A 15,854-nucleotide genomic window follows, 5' to 3' on the forward strand; every position below is an offset into this window, starting at 1 on the left:
CCGATACCGATTCCCGATTCCCAATTCCCGAAATCCAAACGCACCCTTAAGCTAATAAGAAAACCTATACAACTTCTCTTGGGATTTCTATAAAAAAAATCCTTTGAATCCAAATGTTTCTGTGGGTTTCTAGGTTTCACTTAGAAACAAAAGACAATAAAAACAAGGGTGTAGAATTCTTCCTAAAGTTCATCTCGTAATATAAACGTAAAGAAGATTCTGAAAAAATTTAAGGCTTACCCTTGGAAGTCTTCTTCTTCCTCCTATTTTACTTCTCCTTCTTGGGTTGCAATTTCACTGAAAGTGGCGAGCTTGCCAGGCTTGGCTCGGCTCGTTAAGCTCAAATGCTCGGCTCGGCTCGTCAGGCTAGCCAGGCTCACGAGCTTTATCGAGCTTCGTATAAAGTTTCGCAGAAATCGCAAATGTCACCGATCGCAATCGCAACTGTCCCTAGCTTTTGAAAAAAAAGTACTCATTACACACAAAAGTAAATTACCTGTAAAATGAAAAATTACCAAAAAAATGCAGTAAGTTATGACAATTAAGAAAAAAAATACCAAAAAGTTAAAAGTTATGACAATTACAAGAAAAAATAAATTTCGAATTTTCACAACCGTCGGTTTGCAGATGATGTTGACATGACATTCGGTACGTTTTTGCAGATTTTAAAATGACGAGCCTTAATGAGCCGAGCTTGGCCTAACTCGGGCTCGGCTCGTTAAGCTTAACGAGCCGGCTCGGCTCGGCTCGGCTCGTTAAGAATTCGAGCCGAGCCCGAGCGAGCTTCCGAGCCCGAGCCAAAATTGACACCCTTAGTTATGGCAGGGAAGTAAAGAAGGGTATGGGGTGATGATATCTCATTAATTCAAAGGGGTGGAGATGTAAATGGAGTGGCGCCCTCTATCCCCAATATGATTCCTCTCTTCAAGACACTTGCAAAAAATGAGCTCAAAATCCATTTGTTACCCACTTCCAAATTGATAAGTACACCCCATGTAAAGATTGATACTCTTGCTCCAATTGATAAGGGCACTCCATGCCGAAGAGCTCAACTTTTAACCACTAGTTAAATTGGTAAAGACACTCCTTGCCTTGAATCCCAATTGATGCTCACTAATGTAATTGATAAAGCCACCCCCCAAGGGAACATTATAGGCTTAATTTGATAAGCACACTCAATTTCAAAATAATGGTCATTGACTCAACTTTGATAATGACACTCAATTCAAGAAAGAAGGAAAAATATTAATGTGTGTTTTGGTGTGTGACCCGGGTATTACAGCGATGAACTCATGCCAAGAGGAAGAAGAGATGGAAGGCCTTCAATGTGCATGAATTACTCTCTAACATCGCACTAAGATCTCCTTACAAGCTTCAAATTCTCCTGTCCCAAACGAGGGTTACAAATCCTTCTCCCAATTTAGTCAAAAATCATAAAAAATCCCCATGAGAGACTCTCCCCTATTTATAGAGAATTTTCTCCCTTACATTCAAATCTCACTATAAACCCCCTCAAACACTCACTAATTATAAGTATATCCTACATATACAAATACATCCTGCAACAGTTTCTTGCTGGTGCTGATTCAGATAGAATATTACATATGCATTTTTTCGCAAATTCCACAGATGGTAATTAGTTAGTCAGATACTGTTTCAAGATCAAAACTTATCATCTCTGTTTATTTGTTCTGGCAGCTACCTACTCCAATTCACAAATGGAATCTCCCTGGTCTTCCAGAATGTACTGAATTATATATAAAGGTACTCAGGAGTTGGATATTTGATACTTCATTTGGTAATTATTATGATTTTCCATTTCAATTTCCAAAGCATTTTAATCCTTTGGTTCTGAATGGAGGGCTGGTCTTGTTCCTTCTGGAATACCAATGTTTTGGCATCACAGGCATTTTTTATTTAAGAACATTACATTTGTCCTTATTTGACTGACTGCATTGCTTAGAAATCTACAGAGAGATGATCTTACTGGAGTGCAATTGAGTGGAAATAAAGCCAGAAAACTGGAATTCTTGATGGCAGATGCCATGTCACTTGGTGCAGATTGTATCATTACAATTGGGGCCATTCAAAGCAACCACTGCCGTGCTACCGCTATAGCTTCTAAGTATTTGAACCTCGATTGTTTCCTGATACTATGCACGTCAGAGGTTATTTATCTTTCCTTTTACATCGAGTTTGAATTGAATGATACCCTGCTTCTGATATTTGTTTGCTGTGTTTGAAGATTGATTCATAAATAGTTTGTTTTTTAAGGGCTGTTTAAATACGTGGATTTTAGAATCTTGGATTTCCTCAAAATCCTGGATGGGAGACAAGCATGGGCGGATCTAGGGGGGGTAAGGGTGGGGGGTGGGAGGGGGTGGGGTGGGTGGGGGGAGCAGTTGGCCCCCTGGAAATTCAGATTTGTACATGCATCAAAGGGAATTTGCTTCCCCTCCACCTTCCTGATGCTACATTTGCCCGTCTATGTGACTCCTTTCCCCCATGTCTCTCTCTCTCACACACACACTGACACACACTCCCCCTATGACTCTATGAGATTTTATATGCTGTGTGCATGTGACGTCCAGTATTTTAAAATGGAAATGATATTCCCCCCCTTAAACGGATAAAATCCCCCCTTTAATGGTTTCTGTGAGAATGGTTCACTGCTTGAAGATAAATTCACCCCTTTAACGTTTTTCTAACTTAACGAATAACGTTAAAGGGGGTGATTTCATCCGTCAGAGTGGGTGTAAAAGCATTAGGAATCATTGGATTTTTAAAAGCAAAAGGGGATCTTTTTTCATGTTGTGAACGGGTGTAAAATAGTGGGCCCCACCCATCCAAACATGATGTCAATAGTGGGCCCCACTACAACAAATTATGATTTGTAAATTGTGGGCTCCATATGCGGGTTAGGGGGAGATGGTGGGTCCTCGTAGCAAAATATGAAGTGTAAAATGGCGGGCCCCAACATGCTATAAGAACCATTCTCTGACCCCTTAGAGCAAATTCCTGGCTCCGCCCCGGAGATAAGAGAAGAAGGAGACCGTTCGTTTCACTTCTCTTTATAATCTTGGATTTTAAGTACGAAATCCAAGTTTTAGAAATCTCTCCCCCATCCTAGGATTTCTAAAACCTGGAAACATGGGATGATCTCCTACTCTCTTGCTCACGAAAACAAGGGCGAAAAATCAGAAAACTACAGTTGGGCTCCTTCTCTCGTCTCTCATCTACGATTTTGAGAAATCCAAGATTCTAAAATCTGCGTATCCAAACGGACCCTAATTGTTTGAATTCACTATAAAATCAATATACAAAGATACAAATCTTCTGCGATAAAGATTTTTATTTATTAGAACTGGCAAATAATGATATATGGAATGGGCTATCTATCTCAACCATTTGTATGCTTAACGACTTGAATTGCTCTAATAAGTTGCAGGTAAATGTGGATAAAGATCCTGGTTTATCGGGAAACCTTCTTATTGAACGGTTAGTAGGAGCACATGTTGAACTGGCAACATGGGAGGAATTTGAGAAAATTGGGAGTTTGGTACTATCCTTCTGTCCAAATCACATTACTTCTCCAATTATTGCCATTTTATGGACAGGTTTTAAAATGGATGACTCAGACATTCTTAGTTGTCATTCTGATGCCTATGCGAAATTTTCTGTTTTATTACTTTGGACTGGGCAATTAAATATGGTTTCTTTTGGTTATAGGTGAAATGGGGCTAATTATTTTCTTGATATTATTTACTTTTACCACCTCATTGTTATTTTCACTGAATTATTTTATTCAAAATGTGTATTGGATCCTTTCTATGGTTTAGGCTCTTCTGAACTTGGTGCAAGAACGACTTGTGAAGGAAGGAAGAAGGCCATATATCATTCCTGTTGGTGGGTCAAACTCATTAGGAACATGGTGAGCTTTTTTTTTTTGAAATGGCAATAATTATATATCATAGCAAATTTAGGAGGCCGAGATGGACCACTTATATCTACAATAGGAATCAAGAAAGAAACAGGAACGAAGAAAAAACAAAATACGGAGAATACCCCTTCTCAGGGAGGAAGGTGGTCGAACCACATAATAGAACCACCGGAAACACCACGCTTAGCTAGTGCATCCTCCTTATCATTTGCCGATCTTCTAACATGCTGAAAGCCGATAGTGGACCTCGCAATTAAGTCCTCAATCTCATCAAAAATGGAAAGAAATCTCCATGGAGGAATCACCCCACCTTTCAACCCACGAATCACATTTAACGAATCTTTCTCAACAATTGTCTGATCCATCAACCTTCTATCAATATTCAAAATGCCAAAATGTGCCGCCCTCACTTCTGCATCTGACGAATCAGACACACCAATAGAGCTGTAGTATGCCCACACAACATCCCCCTTATCATTGTGACAAACCCCTCCTACTCCTGCCGGACCCGGATTGCCGGAACTCGCACCATCGAAATTAACCTTATACATGTTTTGAGCAGGGGGCTTCCACCTTTGCAAAATAAGATCTCTGCGCTCAACACTAAAGCACACCTCCCTCCATCCTTCCCAAAGATCAAAAGCCGATACAAACCGGAAGGATGGGAGGCATCTCACCCAAGATATAACCAAGGTGATGATCTTCAAGTAAATCCAATGAGGATTCATGGCTTTCCCCTCAAAGACTCTAGAGTTCCTCTCCTTCCATATAGACCACAACGTAGCTAGTAAACAAAAATTCCACAAGGTTTTTCCTTTTTCCTTCCAAGGAACCCCTCCCTATTGGTGCAATAGCGACGGAATAGATTTTGGAAAAATCCAACAAATCTCAAATCTCATGAAGATGAATTGCGGTGAGCTAATCATTATTAAATATTGATCTCAATGTTTTGTCTATCTGCCTTAATGAGTGAAAATTTTTATTGCAACTATTCCTTGGTGAGTCTATTATTTGTTCACGTGTTTGTCAAGTGGCTTACCATGTAATACCTTTGATACATACATGGAACTTAAATCTGTTGTAATCACTAAACAGAAATCATGTAATTTCAAAATAATGACCGTGATGGTCTTGAGAGAAATAGAAGACTGAATTAGGAAGAAACCAAAAAAGTGCATATTCTCCACGTCCTCTTAAATTCTCTATGTATTATATCATTTTGACCCATTTCCGAAGAATGCCATTGGCTTAGGCATCTATTCAGCCAAGTCAATTGCGTCAATGAAATTTTTTAAAGTTGTTTTACACTTTAACTATTGAGAAAATAAATAAAAATCCTAAAGAAATTGATTAACTATTTAGTACATATCCATCTTGCTAACAAATGCATTAATGTACTGTTTTCCCTTTGATCTATTTCACGAGTGTGACTGTGGTGGTTCCTTTTCTTGCACACTTACAGCTCTCATATGACAGATTGTTTATTTTCCAGGGGCTATATTGAAGCAGTCCGGGAAATAGAACAACAACTACAACAAAGGGAATTTGGTGAAGTATCTTTTGATGACATTGTTGCTGCTTGTGGCAGGTTATTCACATAATTTTGTTCTTAAATCAACAAATAGTAGCTTCTAATGTAAACTTTCTAGTTTCTCATCCCTTTATGAGATTATTCTCTTATAACTAGACGAAGCAGTTTGATAGAGTATTGGGCCTGCCATCAGGATTTGATAGATGGGAGTTGAGGGGTTGGCTTGGCGATGGTGTGAAGATGTTAACTCCTAAACCATGTTACATGGATTCTTCGAAATGGGCGAAGAATCCATGTCCGACATGTCTTGGATTCCAATACTTCAGGATTCGATCTCCAAAACACTTCTAGATCTCTTTTATCCGCTTTGTCTGCATACCACTATCACAACTTAACAATCACCTCATGTTTTGAGTTTTACAGATCCTACTAGTAATTTTCATAAATACAAATAAAATATTATATCTACTTCACCCATTAATTTTTTTAATATATTTCTTGTTATAACCATAATATAACGTAAAAAAAACCGTAATATAACGTAAGAAAACAATTTTTTTAAATATTTTGGCCAATCCACAAATCATTCTTTATTAGGTTTGCCGAATCTGACACTTGATACCTGTGTTGGATTTCTACACTCGTATCTGTACTTGACACTTCATACCCGTGTTGGATTCCGACACTTGTATCCGTACTGATGCAATATAGCTCCTAAAGCAGTAAACATCCCTTTGTATCTATTAGTTGCAGTATGCTTTCTGTGCGAGAAATTGACATAGTTCTATGATAAAATGGGCAGAATATGGCAGATTGTTATTTCCCTCAAAGAAAACAAAAAACTTTGCAGTTTCTTGATGTTGTTGGGTATCACTTCTAGAGTCTACAGCTCCATCCATTTCATTCGTTAAAGAATAAGGTGATAATCAAGATCTGTACTGTCCACATAAGGTACTAAAAGTTGAGTTTGTTATGCAAAGCACAATAGTAAAGCATGACAAAGAATGACAATGATGCATGGTTAGGAAATAAATTTTATAATAATTAATTGTGGAAAACATTGGGGAACATTGAATTGCAGGCCATGCTTAAGCTAAATAATGAGCTTTGCACATTCTACTATGTAATTATGTCTGATCTCATATCTCCCAATTCACATGCACTTATCCTATAGAAATTGACCCTCCACTTTTGTTATGCTTCTGCAATCTTCACCCATACTGTTCTGTATTTGTATTACGTGCCTTGGTAGGTGCACTTATGTGAGGCCCACCACACTTTCCCTTTGGAAAAGTTGGTGAGCTTTACTTTTTTTTTTCTCCTTTGCAGATCATCATTCACTTATTTCCAACTGTTTACAATCTTGTAATCAACCTTCTAGTTCTACTCTTTACGCCCTTTACTTCCTTTTTGTTTTTCAATTTTTGACAAGTGATATATACTTCTCATATGGTATTTCTGTTGTTGGAAATGTTTGTTTTCAGAGCATGCCTGTATGTTTTGAGGTTTTAGGATATAAGCATCTCTAGGTATATATTGATCATTAACTATTTTGCAATTTTTAGTGCTGGAACGATCGTTGGTTTGTCCTTGGGATCATGGTTAAGTACCCTTAAGGCAAAAGTATATATGTACTTTTCTTCTTTTATATTTGCCTTTTACCTTTTTTTTGGGGTTATGACTAGATCAATATTTTCCTGGTCTCAAACTTTCTAACATTACAGGTTCATGCTTTCGCTGTTGGTGGTGATCTTGACAACTATTATGAGTATGCTCAAGCGCTACTAGATGAACTTCAAGCCAATCTTAGATCATGTGATTTACTTCACATTCAAGATGTGAGACATTGTTGATTAAAAGTGTTTGCTAGGTGCTATATAACATAGTCTGCTTCACTTTGTTCTTTTATTAATTCTATGTAGATATATTCTAGGCGTTTCGTATTGATATTCTTATAAATCACAAGACTACAGAAATCATTGGCTGATGGTCAAATTAAGAACTCTAGATTAAAGAACCATTTATAAGCAAAAGTGCATATTATCATTGACATTTAAACCTTTGAAGCATCTTTAACATTCAGAAGCTATTTCAAACTAAATCTTTTATGGTTGAGGTAATGTATCATAGCAAGCTCATTTTGTCACTCACCTAACGTCCAAATAATTCACTATGTGGTTATCATAAACACGGCATGATGTAGTGCTATCATCATCTAGACACAAGCACATTTTTTTCCTTCCATTTTGTTAAGTTTGTACCGTCATCATCTAGACACAAGCACATTTTTTTCCTTCTATTTTGTTAAGTTTGTAGGAGATGCTTAGAAGGCATCTAAAGAAGAATTGGAGTGGAAACCTTGGGTTTTAAGTTTTCTTAAAACTAGGGGGAGTTTAAATATTTCATTCAAGTTGGTTTTTTTTTCACCCTATTGATGTAGAAGAGGACCTATCAGACCTTTATGCTACAGGCCAAGCTCGAATAGCCAATTCAAGGGTAAATAGATTTGTCAAATTGTACACGAGTCTTTGGTTTGACTCAGGGTTGGGTAGATGTGGATAATGAAGGTCTTTGGTGGAGTTATTAGTAATTTTAGATGGTATTTGAGTACCTCACTGAAGGTCATAGTAGGCTCTTGGAAATCAAGGTTTTTTACTTTATTATTTTTCTCTTGGCATTGGAGTGTGCTCCTTTGCATTTTAATACTTTGTATTGTGGTGGACTCCTGGTCCCTTCTAGTTGTAATGCTCTGCATTTTAATACAAATTGTAGGGTTGGGATGATCCTATGGATCTGATTTTTTGTAGACACCCTATCTATGTGAGGGCCTTTAAAATGGATGGCTTGGATCACCCAAACAATGTGGGCCCCCACTGTATTTTAAGCTAGTGTGTAGAGAACTCTCTACACATATGTGTAGGAACCGTTTTCTCATATATATATATATATATATATATGTCATCTTTCAAAAAAAAAAAAAAATTTGTACATGAGAATGCCCGTGGCACATAGGTCCATTTCAAGGGACCTTTGGGCGGTACTTACTAGTTAGCAATAATTGATTTTGAGAATCCCTAATTTACTCAAAGATCTTTCATCTTCTTTTACTCAAAGATCTTTGTTTTCTATTTTCACAATCCATTCAAAGATCTTTTGCCTTCAGTCGAAGTTCTTTGTCTTGTCTTTTGAAAATTAAGGGAAAGATCTTTAATGTTCTTCTTTCAGTCAAATATCTTTAGTCGAAGATCTCTTCTTCTAGAAAAGATCTTTGCTTTCTCTTTTTGAGAAACTTTGACACTGCGAATGTTCGTTCTGATGAACAACAAAGGTTTATACAAAGGCATGTAGATTAATAGTGAAAGCTGACCTTTTGTTTATGTTGAAGTAGTTTCTTCTTTTGGGTGCAGATTCATCCATTGTTTATCATCTATGTTTCAACATCATGTAAACCTACACGAAAGTGGATTTCTTTCGTTTTCTTAGTGATTCAGTGACAAGCCAATGCTAGTTATTAGTGATTCTCACTAGAAATTTTTTTAGAGAACTTTATTTTGGTCTTATCAATGCTGGGGATTTATAAACTATAGGCATTTGCAGGAAAAGGGCCTTGGATACGCCATTAGCACCACGGAGGAGCTTGCATTTATAAAAGAAGTTGCTGAAACGACTGGTGTTATTCTTGATCCTGTCTACAGGTTTCATTCAATCTTCGTCCCAATGCTGTGGTTCATTTTTCACATTTTATTTTATTTTTTATTTGACTGACATATTTGCGTGTGTTAAAAATACATCTGGAAATGTATATTGCTGCCCCTTGCATCTCAATCTTGCTGAAATTGTACAAAGATGGCTTCAAGTTGCGACTCATCCTTTCAAGGAACATGCAGTTCCTTCTTTTGAAGGAAATGGTTTCATGTCTATCCCGAACAAAATCATTTTCTTGAAAGCATTTTACTCGTGGGACAGTTTCCAACATTAATACTATAGTAGTGTGTTCTGCCATGCTAAATAAATGGCCTAGTCCTCCTCAGTGTATGTCCATCATGAGTTTGAATCATCTACGTAGAGTTGAATATGCATTGGAATATTAGAAGTCTATTCTTTTGGTTCCCACATTTCAAACAATGTTTCAAGATAAACTTATGTGTCATTTTCTAAAGCAAAGGTCATTTGGACAGATTTAAGTAATTAAAGGGCAATATTTTTTATTTTTTCCCTATATCGACTTTCTTAATGTAATGTTTGTTATCTCTTATAAAGTTTTAAAATGTAGTATTGATGGTTTCCTCTATATGATGATACCCACTGTTTAAAAACTCCCCTAGTCAATCAATGACTTGCCCAAGCTCACTCCCTTTTACCTTGGTCCAGTTCTTGTCCATGTCTGAGGTTTTCCATACCAAGTCAAATCAAAACTCCTTTGTCTTGCCCAAGTTATTGAAAAATTAACTGTCATTTATTGACTCATCCTAGTCGATTACCTTTTACTTTGGCTGAGTTCTCATGCGAAACCGAGTTTTGAAACATCAGTATTACCACTCAATCAACCCATGTGAACATTAACTCTGCAGTTGGTTAGATAATTTTGCAGGGAATTTTCTACATCTCTTCCTGTTGCAAAGCTTTTATGTTACCCATCTTTATAGTGAATCAACTTTGGCTCTTTGAAAGGAAAGAGGTTATTTTCTTTCATTTCTAACCCACATACCTTTTTGGGCTTGTGAATTCCCAGTGGAAAAGCTGCATATGGGTTTTCAAAGGATGTGAAAAAGAATCCAGCCAAGTGGGCAGGAAGAAAAGTACTCTTCATACACACGGGTGGGATCTTTGGGCTGTATGATAAGTCCAAACAGCTGAACGACACAGTGGGCAAATGGAATCGGATGGAGATCCATGACCTTATTTCTCCCAAGGACTCCTCTCAGTTTTGGTAATAATTTATTATAATGTCTTCTCTGTGCAACTTAAACCATCTGCTGCACATGATGTGTTCTCTTTCTGGACTCTATTAAGGCCCCAACAAACTTTAAAGTTATTATGTAGATTTTAGTTTTAGCCATTTTGTTAAGTAATAAATTCGTATAATATAATCTTTGTAAAATTTCTTGAACTTGGTAATGATGTCATTGAACTTTTTCTTATCCAATCTGCCTCCTGTTTTGGTTTATTTGGTTCAATTATTTTCTACTTGCCAATCGAGAGACATCTAATGAATCCTCCATACTGTTATTGAAATGATCTAGTCCTTGTTACTTGAAAATGCCACTCCTGTCTCTTCCTTGTTAACGATGTCAAAAACATATTCAAGGTCTCTACAATTGGATTGAAAAATGTTCAAAACCAAGATTGCAACTCAAGTTGCATCGAGACACCTAGCAACATGACCAAACCTATCAACATCTTTGTTTCCCCAATCATATTTACCTGCCCCTGTAACTCCTTATGTAAAAAAAGGGCGGCCCAGTGCACGAGGCTCCCTCCATTGCGAGGTCTGGGGAGGGCTAGATGTACGCAGCCTTAACCCTGCTTTGCAGAGAGGCTGTTTCCGTTACTCGAACCTGTGACCACCTTATGTACTAGTAATAATTCCTTTATACCTACTAGTGAGTTTTGGTATCTTCATTTAAATTTCAAACCTATCCACATCTTTTTTTTCCCTTATTTCCGGGGCAACCAGGTGTTAGACTGTTAGTTCACTTAGGTACTCACTAAAACCAACTATGACACGTAGCTTAGAAAAAAATTGCCCATCCCATGGTTACATCCTATTTTTTTGTCCCTCTATCATTTTTCAACTAGGACACTATTTTCCCGTGCACAAAAATGTGGGTCTCATTTTTTCGTTGATTGAAACCATTAATCTCAAGCTGGTGGTCAAGGGTTGCTCCATTGTGAGGCGCCGTGGTGCAACAGTAAGGTTGCTCCATTGTGACTTGGTGGTCACGGGTTCAAGTCACGGAAACAGCCTCTCTGCAAAGCAGGGATAAGGCTGCATACTTCTAGCCCTCCCCAGACCCCCGCAATGGCAGGAGCCTCGTGCGCTGGGCCGCCCTTTTATTTAAACCATTTATCTAAGAGGCCTTGCTTTTGAAAGCTTAAAAATCAGGTCAGTCATAATTATAAAATTTAGGATATGTTCTTCAACCTTCTCATTACTATTTTTCTTCCTTTTTTTTTTGGATCGGGTGAAACAGGCATACGGAAGATTGGTCAAGCTAACTCTTCTTTACTGCTAGAATTCGTAGTAAACCACCATGAATTTTTACTCGAGAGTTATTAAGGGCATGCTCAGCAAGGCTTCCCATTCTTTTCAGAGAAGCCAGGCAGAAACGAAGCATGAGAATCTCATTAGAGACTCTCATTAGCTACTCTGAGTCGCTCCAAGAATCCCATAATTTTAGTCATGGTAAAATGAGGCAGAAGTCGATTTCATAATGCTTGTCAAACACAACCTAATAATGGGTGGATTGAAGAACCGCTCTTAGTTTGTTTCATTTTCATTCCTTGCAACTACAATAACACAAAAGTGTTGCTAAGAAAAGTTATTAGGCAAGAATATCGTAACAGATTTCTAATGTTCTCTTGTCTTGAATTGAACGTGTATTAGGCAAGAAAGCCAACCCAACTGATTTAGCACATGCGTTGTATAGAGCTGTAAATATTCAGTTTCTTTTTTTCCTTTCCCAAATTAATTTCTCAAAGATCTGGGAATCTTCTTTGTAATAATCTATATATACATGCAATACAAGACCAGTCCGGTCATCTTTTTCCCAATTCGAAATTATTTTGGTATCGGAGCAGCAACCCATATCGATGCAGCCTTTTTTTTTCAAAGGATCTATCCAGTCTGCTTCTTTTCGCAGCCACATCTTCTCCTCTATATTTGACAACCCATATCGGTGCAGCCTTTTTTCTAAGATCTGTCCGGTCTGCTTCTTTTCGTCACAAAAATCCTCTTTACGGCACCGTCTTTTTTTCCTTCATTTTCAGCATGGCGAACCCAAGGAACACCTCCAATAGTTCTAGCATCCTCCAATAGTTCTAGCAAACATGATGACCCCAACAGTCCACTCTACTTACATCATAGTGACAATCCCGGCATTATGCTTGCTGTCACAGGGTACATTTGCTCCTACTCAAAGGCAACCTGTGATGGCACTAAGTCTTCCCAACTTAGTCAGCCAAACTCATGCTCTATGCACAAATGAAACTCTCCTCAAGAAGAAGGGACAAATGCACGTAAGAGAAAAACCAGCACACAAAAGCATACACAAGGGACACCAATTTTAACGTGGTTCGACCTAAACAATGCCTACTCCACGAGCTACTCCATTTCCATCTTCTTTACAAAACTCTAATCTAGGCCAAAGCCTTTACAAGAAAGCTCTCTAGGCCACCAATGCCTTTACAAAAGAAGAGAAGACTGACAGACGCAGATCTCAGAATCGCTCAGAGGAGACTGTAATAGTTGTGAAAGCTTGTTGTGCATATAGATATACACACTAATGCATATTAGTGGACCTGCATAAAGTGCCTAAATTAAATTGTAGGCCTTGTATGTATTCTAATCATTCATCCACTAGTTTTATGTTTTATGCTTATGTTGCGATTTATGAACTTTGTAAATGTACTGAATTTCAATTGGTTCAGCGACAACAAATTGTGTAACAGTTCGATTGGATGGAATAGATGTATTAGATCAAACTATCTAAATTAGTTTCTAACTCTTCCTTGAGATCATAAAGTCATTACATTTGGATACCTATTGTTCTCATCTATCATGTATGTATCTATTTGTCAATTTCTCAACACTTTTAAGAGTTCCCTTGATTCTACATTAGCATTAATACAATGATTTCACCAAAGAATAAACCACAAATTGGAACATTCATGTTAAAAGATCAAGCAAATCATGTTTAACGATGTGCCGCTGTCTTTAGGCCCTGTTTGGATTACAGGAATTGTATGGAAAAGTTTGTGAAAGAAATTTTATTTCAGAATTTCTATTTCTTTTTTTTTCTTTTTTTTAGGGGAAGTCTAAGCTGAAGGGCGCCCTTGCATAAATGAGGGGAAAGGGCGCCCCCATTGGTTGAAAGTTGTCAGAGTGCATTTAATGCCTTTGACTTTCATGGCGGCGTTATAAATGCGCTTTCGTGAGTTTCAACCAATAAGGGTGCCCTTTCCCCTCATTTAAGCAAGGGCGCCCTTCAGTTTAGACTACCTCATTTTTTCTTACAAAAGGAAAACAGTAATTAACTTGAACAGCCACAGTTGAAATTTTGTTAGAGGGACCTTGAGGTTATAATGATATCCCTCTAAATAAACCAGAATCATATCATTTCCCTCTAAATTATGGAAGCTAAAAAACTCTTTTTAAGAAAAAAATTTCCGCAAGAAATATTTGTCTTGCAATCCAAATGGGGCCTATTTGGTTGCATTAACATGTGAGAAAATCAAAGTAAAGAGACATTTTCTATTTCCTCCCATCGTTTGTTTGTCATTTACTATAAACATGACAGTTCTTGTTAGCCTTAAATTTTCCAAATGCAAGCCGCGAATCCCAAATTACTTGTTGTCCAGAAGATAAGGTTATTACTATAGAGAATTTATATGATGCCCGACCGTCAAAGCAACAAGGGCTAGGTGGCAAACCACCTGGCCCTTGTGATTCTCACTGTCGGGCATAATTTAAAAACTCATTACTATATTAGTCCAAAAGTGTCTCATATGATAACTTATATGATGCCCGATAGTCGGGTTAAAAAAGGTGTTTTGACCAGATCAAGGGCTTGTGATTCTCACGGTCGGGCATCATATAAAAACTCATTACTATAGTAGTCCACAAGTGTCTCATATGAGAACTTATATGATGCCCGACCGTCAGGTTATAAAGGGCGGAGGGAGAAAACCATCTCTCCCTTGATTTTTAATCCAAGAGAAAGTCCTTTTTCTGACTTTTTCTTGGTTCAAAAACTAAGGCAGCAGGTTTTGTCTCTGCCTGTCCTTTACATTCTCACGATACGGCATCATATAATTTCTCGTCTCATATTCTTGAAAGAATGCTTGTTCTACTACTATGGTCAGCTTTTTTCGCCCGAATTAGAACCACTTCTTCCTCTGCTCACCAGTAACATTTGCAAGGAAGAGATTTTATATATTGTGCGTGTGAAGTTCAGTATTTTTCAAAAAATCCCGTGGGCCCCACTTCATAGGATGATCCAAACCGTTCATTTGTTTCACCAAAACGTAAGTAGGCTGTACCCCAAAAAATCATTTTCATGGGATGATCCTAACCACCATCCTTGTGCAATATTCGCAATTGGTATGATAATTATAACCATCTGATCAATGAAACATAAGCTAGTTATTGATCTACATGATGGTAAAGTCCATTCATCAACAACGATTCCATCGCCAATGTGATTTTTCATTGCCCATAGCACTCTTTAATCCGTAGGGACCCATTGGTTGTCTCTGAAATTTGATTCAATGGATCTGATCCATTTGATTCAATGTATCCGATCTAATAAACAAGGCAAAAGTAGAGCCGTTCGATTGGATTTTATCAGTAACAATCCTACTCATATAGGATGGAGGTAGGGCACCTCTTTTTACCTTAACCACAATGACACAATTATTTGTTTTAGGCAAACTTACTGATTTTTTTTCATGAGACTGATATCCGCACTACAAAATTATCTAGTTAGGCTCATTGTCAACTACCAATAACACAAAATCCATTCAGAGTTGTTGGTGGCACAAATAAACAATATAAAACAAATACAATACACTACTACACATATAGAAAAGGGATAATCAACTAGGGAAATGTTATCGGCACTACTGTATTTTGATGAGGGCACTCATCACTTTATTAAAAGTACTGTATGGCCCGCACCATAGGATGATCCAAACCCTCCATTAGATGGGCCACAGCCTAAATAGGTTGTTCCCCAAAAATTATTTCCATAGGTTGATCCTAACCCTCCGATCTATAGAGGGTTAGGATCAATCCTCTAACATTCAGATCGAAGGATTAGGATTAACCTGTGGAAATGATTTTTGGGGAAAAACCTATTTAGGCTGTGGTCATCTAATGGACGGTTTGGATCATCCTATGGTGCGGTCCATACCATACTTTTAATAAAGTGAGGAGTGCCTTCATCAAAATACAGTAGTGTGGATAACATTTCCCATGAAGTATTAGGATATTTAGAAGTACCTGAGCGATTGGCACATGGTCGTTTGTACGGTGGACATGGTGTACGGTTTTCTATTCATCACACTAAATAAGAAACAATATTTTTAGACTAACAAAATGTTCTTGTACGAGTCAATCCCTAGTAAGTTTCAACTCTTTATTTATTTTATTTTATTTTTTAT

At 37.6% G+C, this 15,854-nt stretch overlaps 1 protein-coding gene across 1 annotated transcript; it reads left to right on the forward strand.

The window, feature by feature from the left end:
• Positions 1–1,971: 1,971 nt before the first annotated feature.
• LOC143863981 (D-cysteine desulfhydrase 1, mitochondrial-like) lies at positions 1,972–10,522 on the forward strand. The gene is made up of 8 exons (XM_077374790.1): positions 1,972–2,168; positions 3,449–3,559; positions 3,840–3,931; positions 5,433–5,528; positions 7,037–7,094; positions 7,196–7,309; positions 9,069–9,166; positions 10,204–10,522. The coding sequence occupies exons 1-8, from the start codon at positions 2,034–2,036 to the stop codon at positions 10,403–10,405; spliced, it is 906 nt and encodes a 301-aa protein (XP_077230905.1). The 5' UTR covers positions 1,972–2,033; the 3' UTR covers positions 10,406–10,522.
• Positions 10,523–15,854: the final 5,332 nt, after the last annotated feature.

This window comes from Tasmannia lanceolata, unplaced genomic scaffold (genome assembly GCF_043159265.1).
Source record: "Tasmannia lanceolata isolate RefF3 unplaced genomic scaffold, GAP_Taslan_0.1 ptg000044l, whole genome shotgun sequence".
Classification (NCBI taxonomy): domain Eukaryota; kingdom Viridiplantae; phylum Streptophyta; class Magnoliopsida; order Canellales; family Winteraceae; genus Tasmannia; species Tasmannia lanceolata.